This window comes from Callospermophilus lateralis, chromosome 1, assembly GCF_048772815.1.
Source record: "Callospermophilus lateralis isolate mCalLat2 chromosome 1, mCalLat2.hap1, whole genome shotgun sequence".
NCBI classification, from domain to species: domain Eukaryota; kingdom Metazoa; phylum Chordata; class Mammalia; order Rodentia; family Sciuridae; genus Callospermophilus; species Callospermophilus lateralis.
Window position 1 is genome coordinate 214,105,394 of NC_135305.1, and position 22,362 is coordinate 214,127,755.

Below are 22,362 nucleotides of genomic sequence, written 5' to 3' on the forward strand. Positions count from 1 at the left end.
AAGTCCTGCAGCCAGAGCACCTCACTTTTTGGTGGCAGAAGTAGTGTTATTGTAGGGCTGGTCTCGGGGAGCCGGGGCCACTGTGCCCAGGACCCAGGCCTCCGGCGTCCAGATTCCCCTGCTTCAGACTCCAGGCCACCAGGTCGCCTTGAGGGCCAGTGTGGCCATTTGCTTGGGGGATGGAGAACTAAAGAAATCTACGTAACGCAAATAATCCAGGCGACTATTCCCCAGCAGGTCCAAGCAGACGCCGTTCCTGCTACACACAGGGACTTGGACGACATCGGTGGGGCAGGTCGGTTTCGGCCTGCCTGGCCCCCAAGGCTGCAAGCAATTGGCCTCTGTCCACTGCTGCCCCTCCAAAGCCCCAGCATCCCCTCAGGGCCCCAGAAGTTCCCATGTGGCCTTGTGGGCCTCCAGTGGCTTCTCCAAGGTCTCCCCGTGTGCCTCAAAGGGCCACAGCCTGGGGCAAGGAAGAAGGTTCCCAGCAAGTTCCCAACATGCTCCCACGTGGGGACAAGAGCTGGGGCCGCAGGGCTTTCCTGGAGGATGCCCTTTCCAACCAGTGTGGCCCAGGGTGACTGTAACCCTGTGTCCTGCTGGAACTCAGCTGACCTGTGGGGGCAGCCAGATGGGCCTGGGTGGTGCGGGGGAAGGCTCTGCCCTCAGCCAGGACCACTGGATAGGGACAGGGACAGAGACTACTGTGTTAACAACGAGAGATTTCGTTTGTTCACAGATTTCTCAAGGGAAAAGTAAAATGAGTAAGAGGAAGAAGCTTCGGACCTCAGGTATTTGGTTCACTGGAGTTGGATCTTTGGGGGGCAGAGGTTGTGGTTGAACCCAGGACCTGCTGCTTCTGGGGAAGTGCTCCACCACTGAGCTTCACCCCCAGTCCAAGTTGGCACTTCTTGATTGCTGTCTGCTTATAGGACGAACACCGAACTTATTTGTTGTAGAAATGCTAATGTGAGTGTCCCAAGCTCCTTAAAAGGTGATTTAATACAGCCTAATTAAAAAAACAGAAATTGTGGAGAAGGGAATGAGATAAAGAGTGGGAGTTCTTTGGCACTTCCACCTGCCTCTTGGGGTCCCCCTGCCTAGAGATCCCCCCACCCCAGGTTTCAGAGCAGCAGTGCAGCCACTCCCAGGGGAACCCCTGAAGAGAGCTTGCTCTAGGCCATGTGGAGTGGGGCTGAGTTTCACTCTGGAGCCAAAAATCTGGGTTCATCCCAACTCCCATCACTTTGCGATCGAGATTGATTTACTCTGTGACTCAGTTTCTCCAAATTGGGAATAATAAACATACCTACCTACCAGAACCACCTAGAGCAGTGGTTCTGGGAAGGTGGGGGGGGGGGACAATTGTTAAGAGACATTTTTAAAATTTTTACAATTGGTTTGTGTGGAGCAGATAATACTGGCATCTAGTGGGTGGAAGTAAGGGCTGCCGTTTACAGTTCTGTAATGCCCAGGACAGTCCCCTATAGTGCAGAGTGATCCAGGCACAGATGTTTACTGATGGTGCCAGATTAAGGGAAACCTGCCTTAGAACCCACACACGAATTAGCATTTGTAAAGGTCACACTTGAAGGAATACACACGTTTGTGCTGTCAGTGATTATTTTTGTAGATTTTTTTTTTTTTCTTTTTAACTAGGGATTCAACTCAGGGGTGCTCGTCTTCTGAGCTACATTCTTTGACCTTTTTATTTTATTTTTTTTTAATTTTGAGGCAGGGTCTTACTAACTTGCCTAGGCTGGCATTGAACTTGGGATCCTCCTGCCTCAGCCTCCTGAGTAGCTGGGATTATAGGGGTGAATCTCTGTGCCTGGTGTCCTTGCTTACTTTTTTTTTTTTTTTTTTTTTTTTGGTAGTTGTAGATGGACAGCGTGCCTTTATTTTATTTGTTTATTTTTATGTGATGCTGAGGATCGAACCCAGTACCTCATAAGTGCAAGGCAAGCACTCTGCCACTGAGCTACAGCCCCAACCCCCTTGCTTACTTTTAAGATGCTTTTCATTTTGAAATAATTTGGAGCCTATCGACAAGTTTGCAAAAGTAGCTTTGGGAGTTCTGCCTGCCCTTTCCCCAGTTTCCCCAACATTAACATATAGCACAAACATAGATGATGTTCCAACTGTAAAAAACAAGAAAGCCACCTCAGTGCACTACTTCTTCCAGACTTTTTCCTTGTACAAAGAGATTGACTCCAGAGCTAGTCAAACACACAGCAAAGGGGTTATATAAAATGGCAAAGTAACTGGGCACAGTGGCGCATTCCTGTAGCCTCCCAGCAACTTGGGAGGCTGGGTGGAGGATCACAAGTTCGAGGCCTACCTTGGCAACTTAGCAATACTCTGTCTTAAAATACATAATGCTCCTGGGTTCACTTCCCAGCATCACACGTGCGCACACACACAGGCAAAGAATTTGCATATAACCTACACATCCTCCTGTAGACTTTAAGTCATCTCTAGATGACCTATAATACCTAGCATGATGTGAAGGACATGTGAATTGTTTTTATGCCACATTGTTTAGAGAATTGTGACAAGGCAAAAAAAAGCCTGCACATGTTCAAGACACAGACGTTTTTTTCCTGAATGTTTTCCATTCATGGTTGGTTGAATCTGTGGATGAGGAACTGGTCACAGATGTGGACGGCTGACTATATACAGATGGAATACTTTTATTGAAAAACAGAATCATCACCCATACTGATGTGCAGCTGCTGTTTTCCACTTCTCAGTGTATCATGTCTACCTTTACTTGTTAATACACACACATGAGGGTTGGGGTGTCACTCAGTGGTGAAGCGCTTACACAGTGTGCACAAGGCCCTAGGTTCATCCCCAGCATTGAAAAAACAAAACAGTTTCTTCACTGGAAGAAGAAACACCCAATATTGCTTGGATGGCTTCAGGTCCCTATCACTGTCTAAGGTAACATAAATTTCTTAAAAATTTAGAAATTGGGGACTGGGGATGTAGCTCAAATGGTAGTATGCTCGCCTAGCATGCGTGAGGCACTGGGTTCGATTCTCAGCACCACATAGAAACAAAATAAAGATATTGTGTTCACCTAAAACTAAAAAAATATATATATATATTAAAAAAAATTAGAAATCGGGCTAGGGTCGTGCCTTAGTGGTAGAGCGCTTGCCTAGCACACATGAGGCCCTGGGTTCATTCCCCAGCACCACATAAAAAAAACAAAAACTTAGAACTAATTTTCTTATGTAGCAAGTGGCGAACTGAATGAATTTGTTCATTTTTTCCCCTAAGATGTGGGACAAAAAGGAAATGGTTGATAGATTGAACATATTTCGTGCGGAGATGAGCAACAGGCTACTTGGAGGCACAGGGATTTCTCTGACCTTGGAGGGAAAGCTGGGTCATTTGGGGACTGTCTTGGCAGAGGACTCCCCAGCTCCGCGGACCTCTGGGCTGCCCTGGGTGGCTCTTGCTGTGTGTCCACAGAAAAAGAAGATCCTGGCAGGTCGTGAAAGAGGCCTCCCCCATCCCGGTGTCTTCAGTCTTTGGTAGTGAACACAAGGTTCTGCCTTATTTTATCTTGAATTAGTCCCATGGGGACAGACCACAGGAAGGAAATGGGAGGCTCTGCTCTTCTGTTGATGTTTTTGCTTTTTATTTGGTACAAATGTCCATTGAATCAGCCAAACGAGCTAATGTTTGGGAATCAGTCTTAAGGAACCAAATAAACAAAGCTGCTTTCTTTCTTTCTTCTCTTTCCCCCCTTTCCTTCTCTGGCAGACCCAGGTGGGTTCGTGTTTGTATAAAAAACGTTTCATGGGAAGCTTCCTGGTGGCTCATAGTTCACTGGGGTGGGCACCTGATGGGGGCCGGGTGAGGCAAGAATGAGATCAGAGGGTACTACAGATCCGTTCCAGCCCTGGGGACCCTCCGGGGCCAGTCAGGAGAAAGGGAAATGCTTCTCATGGAGAGAGCTGGTCACACACAGCAGATGGATGGAGTTCTCCACGGGCTCAGGAACCACAGCAGCAGGGAGGAGAGGTTACCACAGGGGGCGCTGGGGGGGCCAGTGGTGAGCGCTTGCCTAGCACATGCAAGGCCCTGGGTTCCATCCCCTCACTGGGAAAAAAATTCCTGGAGAGTGACTGGGGTTGAGGGGCGCACAAAGAGCTGATGAGGGACTGTGAGGACCCTAGCTGTGGGCGTCGGGTGGGGGACTCATTTATGGGCTTCTTCCAGATGTGTGCGGGGGGTGGAGCTGATTTTGTGGAGAACCTATCTGATTGAACTCAGGAAAGCGACACCTGGGTTTGCTTTGTCTCTTGGCTGTCCCTGATGGGTCAGAGCCCAGTCCATATGGTGCCCCCTAAGTGCTCGGGCCTCCAGCGTGCAGGCTGCGGAGCTGGACTGCATCCAGTCTTGGTTCCTTGGCCTCGGCTTTCTCATCTGTAAGATCGTAAGACCAGTGATCCCTGGGGTTACGGAGGCCCCTACATGGAAGTCTCAACACACAGGTTCTTAGGACAGCGTCTGGTGTGCAATTCCATAGCATCTACACTTGTTCGTTGAACACGGGATTGGGATGGGCCTAGGAGTGGGGAGGCCTCACAGTAAGCTGTGATTGGCAGTTTCTATGTAAAGGGGGTTTCTTTAACTGGTATTGACAAGAACTCTTAGACTGTCGAGAGCAAGAAAAGGACCTAGCCCAGTAGCCTTCAGTGATGGGGAAAGGAATGCAGAGGTACAAGGGACTAAGAGGTGGCCTCCTGCACCCTCTACCCCTCAGTCCTGTTTTTCCTAGGACAGATATTCTGCAGGTGACTCTAGGAAAACGTGGTCCATGACTTAGTCTCATCTGCGACTGGTGATGGATGTTTTCTACATGTACTTATTTGATCTTCTATGCATTTATTGAGCACCAACAGTGTCCAAGACATCCTCTAGTCACTTGGGAAAAGAGTGAGACAGGGCCTCTTCTCGCATGCAGCCCAGTCGAAGTGGGGGAGACAGGAGATGACCTCAAGCCTCAAATACTTCCAGAAAAGCCACCAAGCGAATAGGAGAGGGCCATGGGCTGGACAGGGAAGGCTCTAAGAAGTGAGGGACAGCCCCTTTGCAGTGGGACCTGCCATATAGCCTCTCACCTCTTCCCTGAGAGAGGGGTGTCTGGTGAGGTAGTCCCACGTGATTTGGAGACAGACCAGGCCATTGGTCAGAAGCCCCGTGGCTGTGTATGGGAGTGGGTCTCGGGGACAGGTTGCATCTCCTCTCACTGGGTAGCAGCGTCAGAGCAGGGGCTTCATGCCCTCAGGATAAGCCTGATGGCTCCCTGCGTGGCAGTGACCCTGCCGGGTGGTTCTTCAGCTGTGGCAGTGCGTGCTTCAACATCCCCACCCCTCCATCTCCCTCTGTCTCTAAACCAGGAGAAGGAGTCCGTCCTCCCAGACCCCCAAAGAACCCAAGGCTGGGGCATTCTAAGGGGGGCCCGGCGAGTCCCGACTCAGGCCATTTGCACCACCCTGAAGAGTCAGAAGACAGCTCAGGACCTGTGGCCTTTACAGAGTTGACCGGGGAGGAGCCAGGAGGGGCTGTCTCCAGGTAGGTGGTTGGAACAGGCCATCAGGCTTCCCCACTGCCACTGGACCGCAGAGCAGTCCCATGGACAAGGACGCACAGGGGAGTGGGCCAGGGTGACCTGTCCATGCCGTGAGCCCTCCTGGAGCTATCCTCACTGGTGAGGAGAGCTGCTGTTTCCGCCGTGGGGACAGGTAGGGTTAAATTGTGCAGGTCATGGAGGGCAATGTGGTGTTCTGCCTCAGGTCAAATCCCTGTTCTGTGTTCCTCCTCCCTGATTGAGAAGGTTGGGAGCTGGGTGCAGGGTGCTCGCCTGTGATCCCCGCTTCATGAGGCTGAGGCAGGGGGTCATGGTTTCAAGGCCAGCCAGGGCAGCGTAGCGAGACCCTGTCCCAAAATAAGAAGGACTGGGATGTAGTTCAGAGGTGGACGCCCTTGGGTTGCATCCTCAGAATCACAAAAATGAAACAGAAAAAAAGAAAAGGGTGGCCCTTGGTCTGCTGTGCTAACTAGTAAAACAGTAACGGCCAGTGGCTAACAAGCGCTTTGCACACAGCTCATACATCTGCGAGGTATTGTCCCCAGCTCCCGGGTGAGGTCCCTGAGAGCCCACGGTGTGACTGGCCCGCGGCCCCTGGGCTGGAGCCGGGTGACTGGGAGTCTGGCTGGGGCTGGGGCTGGTTCCTGTGCTCGTAACCATTATGGATTTTTGGTTCCTGTATGTTTTCAACAACGACAGAAGCTGGTGGGGGAAGAGAAAAGACAAGAAACAGCTCGTGAACAGCCTCGTCTGTCCATGGGACTGATCCACGAGCAGTTGTCACGTGGGATCCACGGGGAATCGGTTCCAGGGCCGTGGTAGATACCAGATCAGCGAGTCTCCAGTCCCTTGTGTAAAATGGCACCTCAGCACATCCTCCCGTAGACTTTAAGTCATCTCCACGGGACTCTTCATACCTGAGACAGTGCTTTATGTGAACAGTTGCTAGACTGTGCTGTGGCTGTTCGGGATTAATGACAAGAAGATGTTTGTACGTCTTCAGTGTAAACACAGATTTTTCTTGATATTCTCAATCCATGCTGGCTGAATCCCTGACTGGAGACCCCAGAGCATGTACCTGGGAGGACGGCAGCGCAGGAAGGGCAGACTGCAGTCAGGAGAAGCAAGGCTGTGGCAGCTAAATATGTGCGTATATATTTTAAAGATATATATGTATATATTTACTACTGAGCTACATACAACTGCAGCCCTTTTTAATGTATTTTTAAAAAGGTTTCACATGCACTGGAAAATACACAGAATAGAACTGCATGAAATAAACAGCTTAAAGTAGCTACGCGAGGCCGGGCTGGGCTCAGTGGTAAAGTGCTTGCCTGGCACGTGGAGGCCCTGGGTTCAATCCCCGGCTCCCCTAACGAAAAAAGAAAGACTGTGTGGAGAAGAGAAATCTTGCCAGAACACCTCCCAAATTTAAATTTCTTTTCTTTTTTCCCTCCCGTCCTCCCTCCCGTCCGTCCTTCCTTCCTTCTGTGTGGTACTGAGGATAAAACCCTCACATGTGCTGGACGAGTATTGTATCACTGGGCTCCATCCCCCCGCAGACCCTAAAAGCTATTTTCTGAAATTTTAAATTATATAATCAGGCACAGTGTGGTGTTGCGGGCCGTGGTACGGTGTCCTCAGATCAGCATCATTCGCGAATCACCCAGACGTCATTTCTTTGTGTTAGGAACATTCAGAATCCCGTCCTCACTGGGTTGAAATACACAACTGATGGCTGTCGGCCTCAGCCACCTCCCACTGTGCTACAGAGCCCTAGAGCCACTCCTCCCTGGGGCTGGGGTGGCTCAGGTTCCTTCTGTCCTTCTGTACCCCGTGCCCATTAGCCCTCCTCTGCCCACCTTCCCCTCCATCCCTCCCAGGTCCTGGTGACCACCCTACTACTCTCCACTTTAGGAGGCCAGTGTTCTCAGCTGTCAGTGTGATGCCCTGCAGCACTGTCTGTGCCTCCCTTATCCCACTTAACGTGGTGTCTTCCAATCTGTCCATGCTGCTCCTTTTTGTGACTGGATAATATTCTGTTGTGTGTATAGACCATATTTCTATATCCATTTGTTCCCTCCTCCATCCCGGTCTTTATTATTATTATTTTTCTTTCTTTGAGACAGGATCTTGCTAAGTTGCCCAGGCTGGCTTTGAACTCGGGATTCTCCTGTCTGGGCCTCCCAAGTAGCTGGGCTTGCAGGCAGGCGCCGTTGCACCCGGCTTCATTGCACTCTTTGAAAGCAGGTGCTCCCGGGCCTCTGTTCTGGGAGGCTCTGGGCACCACTTTTCTGGGTCCTTTGTCTTACTGTGCGAAGTGACAGTCCTGGAGAAGGACGTCCTCCTCCATTTTGTCCTTCTCCGCTCAGCTCCCCACATGAGGAAACAGGAGCTGCCTCCAGGCTCCTCAGGCAGCCAGAAAAGGAGCCGATTCCCCTTCCTCCTTCCCAGGTGAGCCTCTTTTATGGTTTCCTGTATGTGCGAGACCTTCCTTAAGCACTTAGCCAGCGTCAGCAGCTGCTCATGGCCCCCTGGGCTGGAGGGAAGGAGGGCGGGAGCCACGTTTGAAGCCGCAAGAAAGGAACGGGTTGGGGTTGCTTTTCTTTTGAGACCTCATTTTCCTTTATTGCTGCTGCCTGTGTCTGATTTACAGAACTCAGTCGGAAGATTTGTCCCCCAGTTTGCAAAACCCAGGAAAACAGGGACAAGAAAAGCAGAAACAAGGGAAGAAGACCCTGAGAACGGGGCCGAGAGCTCGGTAAGCCCCTAAAGATCACTAGGCGGCGCTCCGCACTCGGGTGGCCTCTGTTACTGTTGTTGTTTTGCCAAACTAGGGCTTGAGCCCAGGGCCTTGCACATGCTCAGAAAGTCCACCACAGGGCTACATCCTCCTCGTGGGACAGGGTCTTACGGGTTTGCCCAGGCTGACCTCGAACTTGCCATCCTCCTGCCTTAGCTTCCTGAGTAGCGGGATTACAGGCCTGTGCCACCGCCCAGCTTCCCGTGCAGCCTCTTGGCGCACTTTAACCTTGATATTCGAGTTAAACCAGGACGCAAGACAAGACCACTGACTCCAATTAAAATCAAATTAAAGCAAGCTTATTATTTCCACCAGTCGGGCTGCCTCTCCCTCCCCAAACGGCGGGAACAAGACAGCAACCCCAGCTTTCCTACAGCCCAGCTTTATAGCCCAGAAAGTTACATAAAGGGGGGTTACAGGTAACAGAACTCTGACGAGCATCACACTAATGGTAGTTTACATTTTTTGCTGGCCCCAACATCAGAATTTATGAGGACCATTAGAACCTCAGAGAGGGTTGTTGTCTGGCAGGGGAAGACCAAGATTTGTGAGGCGTCACTAAGGTTTCAGAGAGGGCTGCTATCTGGTCAGAGAGCCAGGCATGGGTGAGTTCAAGGCATGGGCAGGCATTCCAAGCAGGTTCAGAATTTGCAGTAATTTATAGTAAAGCCGAAATTATCTTTTCATGGCTTTGTGGCGAGATTGTTCCCAATTTTAAGAAAAGATCAGGTTGGGTCTATCAAATCGTTGGCAGTGACTAGTCCGCCTCTCTGCTCCCGCGTTCAGTGTATCGTGCCCCAGATGTGTGACGGACACAGCTGGCGGTCTGAGGCCTTCTGGAGGCAGGACAGCAGTGCCTGCACCATGGGCGTGGAGGCCAGAGCCTCTTCCCCAGGTTGGGTGGGACAGAAAAACCCAGAAGAGCAGCCCATGCTGCCCCAAAGCCCTCTGCTGCTCAGGGGTCTTACAGTTGTTCTTGCTGTCATGAATTCTGTGTGTGACAATATCTCTGGGAACACATGCCCCTGAAAAAGTGGATAGTGGGCACTCACAGCAGCTGTTTGTCATTGGCCCAAACTGGGGACACCCCAGATAATCTTCAGTGGAGGGATCCTTCCTAGACCATGACTGGCAATAAGAGGACCAAGCTAAATAGTGACACACTGAACAACTTGGATGGACTTCTGGGGTGTCAGGCGGAGTGTGAAAAGCCGACTTTAGAAGGTTATATGTGGTAGGCATCCGTTTGTAGACATTATTAAAATGACAAAATTACAGAGGTGGGGCTGGGCTGTGGCTTGGTGGCAGAGCACTTACCTAGCACATGAGGGACCTTGGTTTCTATCCCTAACCCTGCAAAAAAATTTTTAAAAAGATTTTAGCTGGGCACCGTGGCACATGCCTGCAGTCCCAGCAACTTGGGAGACTGAGGGCAGAGGATCGCAAGTTCAGAGTCAGCCTCAGCAACTGAGCAAAACCCTCAACAACAATAAAAAATAACAAGGACCAGGGATGTAGCTCAGTGGTAAAGTGCCCTCCGTCCAGTGCCCAGGACCAGCAACAACAGCAAAAAGGAGATTGTAGGGATGGAGGTCAGATTAGTGGTTGCCAGGGATCAGAGAGAATGGCAGAGTGGGGGGGAGGGGCGCAGCTGTGAGGAGCAGCTGGTATAGAGGGGTCCCCACGATGATGTGAGGCGCGTTCAGTCTGTTGACGCGCAGATCTCCAAGAGTGAGAGCGCCGTATAGAGCTGACCACACACACAGATGCCAGCCAGACCACCGGGGAGACGGTGCCGGGGGTCTTCTCCACATCAGTGCCTGCGCAGTGCTGTTGTCCTTGAGTGATGTAAGATGTTACCGTGGGGGAAACTGGCTCCATCCCAGCACTGTGAATTGAAGGTGTGTGGTAAAGGCTAACAGGGAAATGTCACATGTGTTTTACCAGAATTTATGTATTTTAATGATATATTTTATTTAAGCTGGTAGGTCCAAAATACTGTTATTTCAATATATAATCAGTCCTTTTAAAATTGCTTATTTTTTGTGGTGCTGGGGTGGAACCCAGGGCCTCGTGCACGGTAGGCAAAGGCTCTGCCCCCAGGCCCTGCCCCCTGGATGTTTCCATCCTGATCTCCCCATCAGCACAGGCCAGGAGAAGGGCTGGTGGGAGGGGAGGCTGCTGTGCTCGGTTCCCTCTCCAGGCCCCAGCTCCAGGTTCTGCCCTGCCCTGGTACTGGTGCCCGGGGTGGTACACAGTGGTGGGTACAGTGTCCGAGTCTTGGACTGGTGGTAATAACTAGAAAGACCTTCAAAGTGCTTGATGATCGAAGGCCCGGTGGCTGACTCTCTCTCTCCCCACAGGACACACTGCCAGTGCCCAGTGCCCAGCAGGCGGGGAGCCTGCTGCTGCAGGAGTCTCTGGGGCTCGCTCTCCAGGAGGCCAGGGGACCTGGAGAACAGACACAGGCAGACAGCCCCTGCTCTGAGCAGAGTGGCCAGACACCTGTGCCTGGCAGGGGGGATTCCCAGCCCCTGTTCTCTCCAGAAGTAGGGACTGGGCCCTCCCACCCAGAGAGAGCCAGTCAGAACCACCTGTTGGAGCAAAGCAACAGCGTGATGGCCGGTGGAAACCTGGGGAACAGCAGGCCTGAGACAGACATGGTTTGGGTTCTAGGCGATCGTGGCCAGAAAGGGCACCTGCCAGGCAGTGATGCTGGAGGGCAGGGGCCAGACAGAGGAGCTCCCCAGGGGGGAGGGGCCCAGGGCGGGTCAGGGGCTGAGCTGCCCCGGGTGCCCAAAGACGAGGGAGCCAGCCGCCCCCACACTGCAGCACCCGCTCCTGCCGTGGGCCTTGCTCAGGAGCTGAGCCCGGGGACTCCACACCTGAAGACCTGGAGCGTGGGCCAGGACCTCCCTGACCCCAGGCAGATACCTGGAGGGTCAGGCCGGGAAGCAGGGCAGAGCCACAGCAGCCCAGGATGCACTTCCTTGAGCGTGGACCCCACTGAGGTGGACCAGAGAACCCCAGAGGTGGCCAGGCCAGGCGGGCAGGCCTTCCCCAGCAGGCAGGCCCCTGGCAGAGGCTGCAGTACGGCCGAGCTGGACTGTGCGCCTCTTGCTGAAGGCACCACAGCAGGCAGAGGAGACCTGGGGCTGGAGGGTGATCCCCAGGGTGACATGCCATCAAGCCCTCTAGGATTCCTGGCTCCAGCTTCTGGGAACCAAACGCCCACAGTGGGTGCTAAGGATTCTGGCCATCTAGCCCTGGAGATGGGTCCAGATGTGGGTCAGGTACCGAGGCCCAGCCCTGTCCAAGAGGGGCCAGGACGGATGTGCACAGAGCCCGTGGACAGACGGGAAGTGGGGTTAGGCAGCCAGGGCTGTGAACAAGTTCTGAAGGAGCTCAGTCTGTCCCCCCAAGCCTCTGGTCTGCTGGAGCTCAGAGAAACAGTGGATGATCCTCCCCCGGAGACCGGAGCTCCCCTGGGCAGCCCGGAGCCCTCTGCAGAAGCAGCAGGCCAGCCCCAGCACCCCCCCACTTCCTCAGACCTGGAGCTGGGCTTTCTGCCCGACAGCCAGATACAGGAGGCCCTGGAGGGCGCCGGCTTCGAAGCCCCACCTGAGCAGGTAAGGACTTCCCTGTTGTCAACAGACCATTCCAGAGCAAGGGCCATGCAGGGGGCTGGGGCAACAGGGCTCATGGGTGGCCTTCCGCGTGACCTGGCAAAGGAATGGGGAGGGGGGGTGTCTGAGTCGCGGCTGTGGTGCCTGCGGTTTTCCAGATGGGCAGAACTGCCGTTCTGGGAGGGGTCCCAGGATGGTGACAGACAGGCACTTTGTCAGCCTGGGGTCCCCCACCTGAACAGGAGCTCCAGGTGGGCTAGGCCCTGGCAGCTTCGTGCCCACCCACCCCACCTTTCAGCACCTGCCCCTGGCTCCCGGCTCCCAGGGAGCTCACCGAGGGCAGTGGACCAAGAGGGTGGGTGACCTGAGGATGCCAGGGCCTAGCCCACCTCATAACTGACCCTGGGGAGGGGACTTCACTCCTGAACTGGAAGAGTCCTTGCCCCTTTCCAGGGTCACCTGAGGGTCTGGATGGGATTCTTTTCAAAATGCACCTAGTTACTGTGTTTTTCTGCTGGAGTTTTGGGAAGGGCTGTGCTTCCTCTGGCTGCTGATCCTGTGCCAGCCATTTATGGTCACCTGCCTGGGCAGGTGGCTGCCTTGCTCAGCCCTGCCCTCTTGGGGGGAAGGGCAGCATCCCCAGCTGCTGGCACCCCTGAGCCCAGCCAAGAGCCATGGCCACTCCCTGGGAGGTGGGCAGTTCTCTTCCCACACCCTTCGTGCAGCACAGAGGCCAAGGAGGTTGAGCACCTCCCGGAGGTGACACAGCCTGGCGGAGAGGGGCCCGGGGTGGCATCTGGGTCTACCTGATTCTAACACTGCGCCTCGGCACTTGTCCTGGAGCGTGGGCCAGCGTGCTTCTTGGCTGACCCGAGAAGAGCTTCTTCTTTATCTTTCTCTGTGGCAGGGACGGGACCCAGGTCTCGGGCACGCTAGGAAGGGCTCCCCGCCTGAGTTGCACCCCAACTCCTATTGAGATGTTTCCAAAGCTTCCTTCAGTGTCTGTCAGGAAGCACCTGCTCGGTGCTGGGTCGCCCGCGGCGACCGAGCAGCCTGGTCCCTGCCCCGCGGGACACAGCAGCCCGATTCCGGGTGGCACCCCCATGGCGAGCTTTCTGTCCTGGGCTGTTGGGCGCGTAAGGAGGGTTCTCAGGAGACACGGGCAGAGCACAGCACAGGCTGGGGAGGAGCTGCGGTGGGTGTGCAGTGGTGGAGCATGTGTGCGGTGCCCTGGGTTCTGTCCCCAGCCCCGGGGAAAAAAAGAGGAAAAAACCCAGCAGGATTGTGGGGACCGGGCAGACAGCCAGAGTGGTCAGACTCGGCGGCAGTGCCAGCCCAGGAGGACGTGCTGCCCCAACAGGGCTGCCCGATGCCTGGGCATGTTTGGTTTGACGCAGGGCGTTCCCCAGCAAGTCAGGGCGACCCAGCCACCAAGCAGGTTCCCATGGGAGGGACGTGGATGGCCCGCGGCGGGAAGGCAGAGGCCGTGCTTCCTGGCATGGGCAGGGGCACCTGGGGACAGAGCGAAGACTCCTGGAGAGAGCTGCGGGGTGGACACACACCCTTTGTCAGAGGAGGGGACTCGTGGAGGTTGCCAGCAGGGACATAGGTTTCAAACTCCAAGCCTCAGCCGCTTTGCCTCTCCTTGGAGGAACATGTCACCTCCAGGTGGTTGACATTTCTACAAAAATTAAACTGCCATTGCCGTTTCCATCCCTAGGCCTCCCGGGCTGCCTGGCTTTCCCCCCTACTCCCGAGGACTTTTCCCTGGAGACACGTGGTGACATCTTGTCTCAATAGGGTGCATGTGGCTCCTGCAGCCACTGAGGTGCCTCCGTGTTCCTGCATGACTTGTGGCCTTTAAAGTCTCGGGACACACAGGATGTGTGCAGTTGTCAGGGACGGGGGTGCCCTCAGTGGAGTGCCACCACACCCAACAGAACAGGAAGGCTGGGCTGGCTGGGCTGGCTGCGTCCCCTGCTGCCACCTGTCCTTTGCAGGAGGCCCAGCCAGCCGTGGTGACCCCAGCAGGCTGAGGCCAAGCCTAGGTCCCAGTGTGACTCTTGTCCCCACGCCGGGCTGTCCTTCACATGTTGCTCTCTCCTTCCAGGTTTCTCCTGCAGGGAGTGAGTCAGGCCTCTGCTGGCCCGACCCCAGCCCATGGGCCAGGGGAGACCTTGTCATGGTGGCTCAGGTCCAGCCGAGGTAGGCATGGGGGTGTGTGCACGACCCAGGGTCCAGCTGGGCCAGGGAGGGCCACAAACAGGGCCCTGACAGCCCTTGCTGGGTCTCCCACTCTCCCTCCAAAAGGGAGCCCCATCCTTCAATCTGCGTATGTCACCTGCTCCCCCAGAGCGGCGAACGGTGGCCAGGAGTCTGCATCTGATCCAGCCCCTCTCCCTGGGACCCCAGGGTCCTGGGCCCCTGCACAGGCCTCCAGGTCTGTGGGTTGTTCTGACCCACATGGGTCCCCCGGGAGAGGGGCACGAGCTCTCCGTGTCCCTTATGGTGGGGAGAACTGGGGCAGGCTGGGGACTGTGAGCCGAGACTTGGGGGCCGTTCCCAGCCCTGGCACTGGGCAGGCCCTCCAGTGACTGTACCTGGTGTCACCCCATGCTGCAGACCACATGTGCAAGTCCCTCCAGCCAGCGGAGTGCTGGGTCCCCACCCCCACCACCCTGCCTGCGGCCTGGCCGTCCTCTCCTGTTACCCTGCACTCGAACCTGCCTCTGGGCAGAGCTGTCAATTATTTATGGCCGAGTTTCTGGTTCTCTGGTGAGCGTGGGTCCCGGTGCAGCCCTGAGCCTTGCCTGTCTGCCGCCTTTTCCTTTTCTATCCTCCTCCTTCCATCTCTCTCCTCTGCTCCCCCCACCCCACCCCCGCCTGTCCTCCTCCTCTTCCTCCTCTTCTCCCTCTCCCTCCTGCAGCAGGGTGGGGTGCCCTGTAGACTCTGTGCCTCTCGGGCCACTTGTTGACAGCACCCATACGACACCTGTGGGTGGACCGGAGGTGGTTTGGTCACAGTGGCCCCGGTGGGAGAGCAGGAGGAGGGAGATTTCATGTCTGAATCTCCCAGCAGCCTCACCCGCTCAGGGATGTCCAGAAGCCCCCAGAGAGGGCCCTGGGGTCTGGTTGGTGGCCCAAGCCTGACGAGACCTGAGAGAGGCTAAGACCCAGGGCAGCAGGGCACCTTGGTGTGACTGGGGCAGGTGTGACCAAGCCTGGGGGTGGAGGCTTGAGGCCTGAGAGCAGTTGACCTGAGGCCAACAAGGCCACCCCAGCCACCCAGGGAGACCCCCACTTCTCTGCCTGGTCCTCTTGTCCTGCCACATCTACAGGCCAAAGCCTCTCATCTGGTGGGTACTGTGGCGCGTCCATCCCCTGCAGACATGGGTGTCCCAAGGGCTGGCCCTTCCAGAACTGCCCTGAGCCCTGGAGAGGGGACAGAGCAAGAGAGGCAGATGGCAGAGGGCTGGGGAGAAAAAGGCTGCAGGACGGGGTCACGGTTAGCTGTAGCGACAACTCAGTGAGACTGCCCGGGAGTCCCAGGAGTGCTCAGGCAGTGGCCAGTAGTCCCCGTGGCTGGAGCAGAGACCCGGGAGGAAACAGGGTCTAGGAGGTGGGGGTCATGCCGGGCAGCGGGGGGGACATCTCCACAGCCCCCTTGAGCTGCAGATAGATGAGCTGTAGGACCAGCTCAGGGGCCAGGAGAGGCGGTGGCAGTTGCCTAGGCACCATCCGAGGGGATGGTGACAGGGGAGGAGCGGCCGGCACAGCCTGGGCTTCTGGTGGTGGAGCTGGCCATGGCCGCCAGGCTCTGCCTGCGAGCAGACAGACAGACAGGGTGAGGACAGCGGGGTCCAGCACGCCCCTCCAGGCTGTTCCTCTCTCCACCTTCCTGACAGGCCCAGCGCGGGAGTCCAGGCCCCAGAGGCACCCAGGATGGAGGACGCCACAGGAACCGTGCAGGGCCTGGTGGTAGAGCTCTCCAACCTCAAGTAAGGCTCGGAGCTGGGCGGGAAGACCCAGGAGCAGGGAGGAACTGAGGCAGGAGCCTCGGGCGGGCAGCAAGGCTAGGGGACACTCGCCTGGCTCGCCTGGCCGGCCCTCTCCATCTGGGCCCCGGAACCCCGACCTCAGGAGGAGGGGCCAGTAGTCCCTCTGCTGCTTAGGCTGGTCCCAGTGTCAGCATAGTGCACGTGCACCACGAGGGGCCATCTGCATGTGTGCCTCTGGGCAGGGACCCCATCCCAAGGTGACCACCAGTGCCCCAGCTTACCTGTTTCTGCTGCAGCCGGCTGATCATGAGCGCCCACCGAGACCTGGAAGCCTTCAGGCGCCTCCACTCGCGGAAGGCGAAGCCACCAGGGAAGGCCCCCTCTCTCTACCCACCCAAGGGGAGCCTCTCCCGGGGGGAGCAAGCCTGGAGGGACCTGTAGGCCACTGCCTGAGCGCCCAGAGGCTCCCTGTGCACCCTGGTCACTGGCTGGAGAGCTGCAAGCAGTCTGCTGTGGGCCACCTGCAGGCCCCCCCACCCGCCACCTGATGTTGTTTCCTTGTGAGATTGTCCAAGGGTTCCGTCCAAGGGGTCCTGAGGCACCCCAGCAGCTCCCTGCAGCCCGAGCCAGGAAGCCAGAAGCCCGACAGAAGGGGCTCCAGGAAGTGGCCGTCCGAGCAGGACCCAGACCCTGGGCCTCGATGTTTATCTGGGTTTGCAAATTCAAGCTCCTTCCCCAAGGTTGCCCTAGTTCAGAATTTGCTTCCTGCTGGAGGAGAGAAGGGCTCCCTTTGTTGTTTGTATCTTAGTCTTTCCCCCAATTTCCATTTTATTTCTTCTGGGAAGACCAGTAATAAACGATCCTTTCATGGACCTCCTGACCTGCCTGACCTGCCGCTGGGGGAGGCATTTCCGGTCCCTTGACATCCGCCCTCCAGCCTCTAGCACTGCTGCCCCTCACCCCCTCCCCTGCTTCCCAGTGGAGGTGGGGGCGCTGCTGGTGGGACACAGGTCAGGGGATCCCCGTGGGCTTCCACGGGTCAGAGTCCAAGTCTCTGGGAGAACTGGCTGTGTGCGCATTCAGCGTCACCTGTGCAAACCTCCTCCAGGTGGCAGATCATCCCACTGGGGTGAGGCTGGGGCTCCGTTGTTCCTGCCCACCCGGCCTGGGACAATGTGCTTCCAGAACCTGGCCAGGAAGCTGATGCAAACTCAGCTGCAGGCTGCCCTCAAGAGGCCATCATCCCGTTTACAGAAAGCCATGTGGGTGGCTGGCTGGCTCCCTCAGACACGCTGAGCACCTGGCTCCAGTCCCCTCTCCCTGTGGCTCCTTGACCAGGGAGGCCTCCCTCCCCGCCCGCCCCCCCACGGTGGCCATGGAGGCCCACTGCAGGAGGGCGCTCTGCACCTGCCAGATGTGCAGCTTCACTCCTGAGCCCCCCCAGGGCCCCCCCGACCTGCCCAGGCCCTGGGACTCAGCAGCTCAGGCTTGGGAGGCCAGCAGTCTACTTGTAGCCGTGGGGTATTATCTCCCCAATCCCTCACAGGCCCTAGGGTCACTAAGGAGCCCTCCTCTGTGCTCCTCCTCCCTCCCACCACCTCCTCTCCCCTGCAAGTTGGCACCCAGCCCCAGTGCACCCAGGCCGCTTCCTGGGTGGCCTTAGGTCTCTGTTCAAGTTCCAAAGCCCAGGGCAGAGGAGGCCCTCCAATCCAATTCCTGCTCCCACCCCAACTCTGGAGACTGAGCCGAGGCTGGAGCCCTGGCCGGGCCAGTCAGCTGGACTTTAACACTGCCTCGCCACTGCCCGGCAGGGCCCACGCAGCTGGAGGAGGCAATAGGTGACCCCCAAAGAGTGGCCCCCAGGAGACTAGCTGATCTCCCTCCCACCCTCTGGGCCAAGACCTCCACTGGCCTGATCCCTTCCCAGATACTGCCCCTGCTGGCTCCGTGTCCCTAGGCACTGAGCTGTCCAGTACGGTGGCACCATGGCTCCTCATGAGGGCACCAATGTCAACATTCCCTGAGGGGCTCCTTAGTGAGGGCAAGGGGGGAGGCCTGGCCTAATTGTCTCAGTTCCCCTCTTAAATCTAGCCTCCATCTCTACTAGAAGGGGGAGCCCCCGTTTCACATGTCAACATGGAGGGGTAGCTAGGGAGTGTGACCAAACCAAAAAGACCTCCACCGGTAAGGAGCAGGTGAGGGCGACCAGAACTGCCCCTGCCGCCCACCCACTTCTCAGCCTGAAGCAGCTCACCCCAGCACCCCAGGGCCACCCAAAGTCCAAAGAGCAGTTGGGTGGTGGGGAGCCACAGGGACACTTGGAGCTGATAAGGCAGCCTGGAGAGGACCGGGTGCCGCCAGCCCTCTGGGTCCAGGATCATCTTAGCAAGAAAGTTCCTGCGACTACGGGTGGCTGACGTCCGTCCCCTTGCAAACATTTATTGACTGCCCAGCCCCGGGACAGTGCAACAGAGAGCCGCTGGTCCCTGCGGGAGGAGGGAGCTCAGGGGACCAGCCATTTTAACAGTTCCCTCCGCTGCCCCCCAAGTCCTCAAGCCTAGGTTTGGGGAGGGGGCCGGGGGTCCTCAAAGGGTCTTCCCTGGAGTCCAGCTGCCACGGAGCCTCCGTCCCCATCCCCGGGAGAAGGCGGCACCCCTGTCCTCCCCGCGCCAGCCTCCTAGGCAGAAGTGGAGGGACAGCAAGCAGAAGGCGAAGATCCTGAAGACTTCCCAGCTCCTTTGGGACCTGGAGGTTAAGAGCGGAGGGGGAGGGGGAGAAGGTCAAGGGCGAGGATGATTCAGTCTTCCCGAGGTAACCCCGGCGAGCTGCTGGGCTCCGGCGCCACCTAGGGGCTGCTCCTGAGACAGCAGCCCCGTGACATTCCTGGACCAGGGCGGCCCGCGTCCCAGAGCCCGACCCAAAGCTCGGGAGTTCCAGCTGCGGCGATCGTGCTGCCACCTCGTGGCCGCCGGGCTCCGGGGAACTTGGGACAGTTTTTCGGACAGTATGATGGTCAGGGCTCACCCTCCACACCCAGGGACGGGGGCGGGTTTCCTTTACCCCTCAAATATAAGGAGAAAAAAGGAAGAATCCAAGACTATCATTTCTATGCACCCTCATAGTGCAGTCTGCCATGGGATCGCATCCCACCCCAGGAGGAGGGCTGGGGATGTGGCTCAGGGGTGGGGCGCAGGCCGGCGTGGGCACGTGGGAGGCCTGGGGTTCCATCCCCAGCAGCAGAAACAAAACAAACAAAAAACCAACCAACAGCCGGGCGCGCCTGAAATCCCAGCAGCTCGGGAGGTTGAGGCAGGAGGATCGCAAGTTCAAAGGCAGCCTCGGCAATTTAGCGAGGTCCTAAGCAACTCAGCAAAACCCTGTCTCTAAATAAAATACGAAAAAGGGCTGGGGATGTGACTCAGTGGTTAAGCACCCCCAGGTTCAATCGTTGGTACAAAAAAACTCAACTAACAAAAAATCCCAGGGCATAGGATCCACTCCTGGAGGCAATCTTTCACACCCTGCAGAGCTGGAGGGAGGGGAAGGGTCATGGAGTTCCAGCCTCCACCCTAGAGGAGCCATGGGGGAGGTGGTACCCAAAGCCATTGCACCTGCCCTCCTTTGCAAGCCGGCTTCCCTGAAGGCATTTCAAGCTGCTAGAAGGGAGTTCTCTTTAAACCCCCAGGAACTGAGACATTTTATCATTGCAGTCTGCACAATTCGAGAAAGCCTTGGTCTCGGGCGGTAGTTAGAAATACAGGGGTTTGGGCCCCACCCAGACCTAAGGGATGGGGTCTGCGTTTGATGAACAGAAATGGGGAGACCCCACACCCCATGTGGCAAGCTTCAGCTCCAGGAGCTGCTCTCTGCAGCTCAGCTGCACCCTACAAATCCAAAACAAAGCCCCACCTGTTGCCTCCCGCCCCCCCCACCAAGGGCTGGGGGGCACCAACATGGACAGGAGTCGAACACACGCCACTCAGACCCGCCCTCCCCCTTCTGTGGCTCCCCAGTGCCCAAGCCCAAACCTGACTCCCAAAGACCCCTGGGCCCCTCCGTGCACTCTGCCATCTCTCCACCAATGCAGCCACACCTCAGACACCCTGAACTTCAGCAAATCCCTGACCGAGCCCCAAGGCCACCTCCCAGCCTTCCAACAAACTGAAACAGGCTGCCCAAGCACTGCCCCCGGGAAGCCCTCCAGACCCTTCCAGACCCTCCCAGCTGGGTCGCACAACAGTCAGCATGCAGCTCTAACCACCACCCTACCACCCACCTTGTTCACTGCTGGCCCCTGGCACCAAGCAGGCCAGCACACCATTTGGCCAGAGAATAAACGAACGAGGAAGTTCCTGGACCAAGCAGCTTCTAAAACCACGAATTCCACTAAGTGGAATTAGGGCCCCTGCTGTACCTGCTGGCAGATCCCACCACTGGGTCCCACTACCTCCCTGCCAGACCACCCCACGCCTGGGAAAGGATGTTATTACCCCGGTGGGCCCAGAGAGGGGAGTGACTTGCCCAAGGTCACACAGCAAACCTCAGCTCCCACTTCTCCACTCTGGCAACATTTCTAGGCTGCGCCTCAGCTCTACAGCTGGTGTCCCCTCCACCAGTGGTGGGTGCTGTGGATAATCCCCCACTGGGTTCAACTATGAGCCTACGATGGGTTCCCCTCCACCCTGTCCCCTCCACATCATGCCCCCAGCCACCTGCTGCTGCTGTGCCCGCTGCTCCTCCTCGGCGGTGGCCAGCGTCCTGCGTTCTCGCCTTGTCAGGCCGGGCCAGCCTCTTGCCCGCTGAGTTTCGGGTGGTGTAACTGTAGACAGAGGTGTAGCCCTGGCCGGTGAGTGGACAGAAGCGTCGGGTGTGGGCGCGCTCCCGCGTGGCACCACACTGGGGACACACGTAGTCACGCAGTATGGGGCACAGCACCCTGCCTGCCTCGTCCTTCAGCACGTGAGACTGGTAGATGGCCCGGGACTCGCCGTTGTGTTTGCAGAAGGAGCACAGGCGTTCAGGAGCTGGTGAGGATTCTGGTGAGCTAGGTTTCTGGCTCTCTGGTCCTGGTGTTGGCTCTGGCTGGGGGTCCAGCCTGGCCTTGGGCTCCTCTTCCCCACGCAGAGCCCCAACCAGACGTGCCAAACCCAGGTAATCGGTCCACAGGTCGAAGGTCCCCATAGCTGGGCAATGTGTACCAGGCAAAGAAAAAACCCAAAAAACCCTGCCTGGCCCCGAGCTCTCCCCACTGCCCCTTCCTCGCTGCCCCTCCCTCCTCTCTGGAGCCTAGGAGTCTGAGCAGGGTTCTGTCCTTTTACCTCCAAGGGAGTGTGAAGGGGAGGAGCAGGCTGGGGGAGGTTCCCTATGGTCAACACCCCCCTTAATGTACCTGCCAAGGGAATGGGGGGGGCTGGACACAGGCTGCAGGGGGCATTGGATCCAGGGCTGCCACCCCCACACTCCCTAGGGGGCCGCCCCGGGTGTGGGTGATGAAGGTGGGCTGAGAACTGGTCCCCAGACAGAAGCGCGTGCAACAGTAACTTAGTAATTCTCTTTCTTCCTTCCCGGGGGCTGGGGAATGGGCCAGGTGTGGCCAGGGTGTGCTCTCTGGAAGGAGGCTGGCCACCGACTCCTGGAATGAAGCTAGGGCCTGACCCCCAAGCTCCAGCCTCCCTGGTGGGGGTCACACCCTTTGTGTCTGGAGCACCCCTCCTCCTCGTTGCCCAGAGGGGTTATTCATGAAGGCTCCGAGCCTCTTCCTCCCTCCCTGCCTGCAGCAGAGACCCAGCACTCTGGGGTGGGGAGGGCAGGGGCCAGGCTGGGCTAATGCTGGGACCCCCCCCACTTGCCTGCTCCAGATCGCCCCTCCCCATCAAAGGAGAGGCCAGCCTGGTCTCAGCGGGTGGGTGGGCTCAGGAGTTACCAGCTGGCAGACTCCCAGGAGCCAGGCGCCACAAAGTAGGGGTCTAAGGAAGGACACTGGGCTCGGAGGGCACAGACCAGCGCCCGGAACCCAGCCCCTGGGAGGTGTGCGCCCCGCCCAGCAACAGAACCCACCTGCCCCTTTCAGAAAGGGCTTCGGTGGCCGGCCTCAGCCATCGCTGCCCCAGGGCCCGAGCTCCCAGGGCTTATTCCCCAAGTCTGGGTCCCTCAGGATCAGACCCTCCCTGAGGGCTGAAGGATTTTGGAGGCAGTGCGCCCTGTCCCCTCCCCGTCCCCCTTAGGCTGTGTATGGCCCAGCCACAGTGACATTCATCCCCCGGTGGGTCTGGTCTCGTCCTCACAACCCACCGACAACGATGAATGTTGATTGTGACCTTCGCT

At 57.1% G+C, this 22,362-nt stretch overlaps 2 protein-coding genes across 2 annotated transcripts; one reads left to right on the forward strand and one right to left on the reverse strand.

Annotated features, from left to right (window-relative positions):
• The first annotated feature begins 760 nt into the window (after positions 1 to 760).
• Brme1 (break repair meiotic recombinase recruitment factor 1) lies at positions 761 to 16,479 on the forward strand. The gene is made up of 8 exons (XM_076857653.2): positions 761 to 791; positions 5,421 to 5,595; positions 7,984 to 8,065; positions 8,268 to 8,372; positions 10,778 to 12,043; positions 14,151 to 14,245; positions 15,946 to 16,038; positions 16,335 to 16,479. Exons 1-8 carry the CDS (start codon positions 761 to 763, stop codon positions 16,477 to 16,479), a joined length of 1,992 nt encoding a protein of 663 aa, XP_076713768.2.
• A 1,973-nt stretch (positions 16,480 to 18,452) lies between these two features.
• Positions 18,453 to 21,219, reverse strand: Nanos3 (nanos C2HC-type zinc finger 3). Its single transcript, XM_076847949.2, has 2 exons — positions 20,751 to 21,219; positions 18,453 to 18,783 (listed from the first exon to the last, which is right to left on the reverse strand). Exons 1-2 carry the CDS (start codon positions 21,217 to 21,219, stop codon positions 18,716 to 18,718), a joined length of 537 nt encoding a protein of 178 aa, XP_076704064.1. The 3' UTR covers positions 18,453 to 18,715.
• Between the last annotated feature and the right edge of the window lie 1,143 nt (positions 21,220 to 22,362).

Bases quoted from the DNA above. Each gene is read 5' to 3' on its own strand.
- Brme1 (XM_076857653.2), top strand. From the start codon at position 761: ATGAGTAAGAGGAAGAAGCTTCGGACCTCAG. The intron at 8,373-10,777 runs GTAAGCCCCTAA...CTCTCCCCACAG, and splicing joins AGAACGGGGCCGAGAGCTCG to GACACACTGCCAGTGCCCAG. The intron at 14,246-15,945 runs GTAGGCATGGGG...CCTTCCTGACAG, and splicing joins GTGGCTCAGGTCCAGCCGAG to GCCCAGCGCGGGAGTCCAGG.
- Nanos3 (XM_076847949.2), bottom strand. From the start codon at position 21,219: ATGGGGACCTTCGACCTGTGGACCGATTACCTGGGTTTGGCACGTCTG. The intron at 18,784-20,750 runs GTGGCTGGGGGC...CTTAACCTCCAG, and splicing joins AGCGGGCACAGCAGCAGCAG to GTCCCAAAGGAGCTGGGAAG.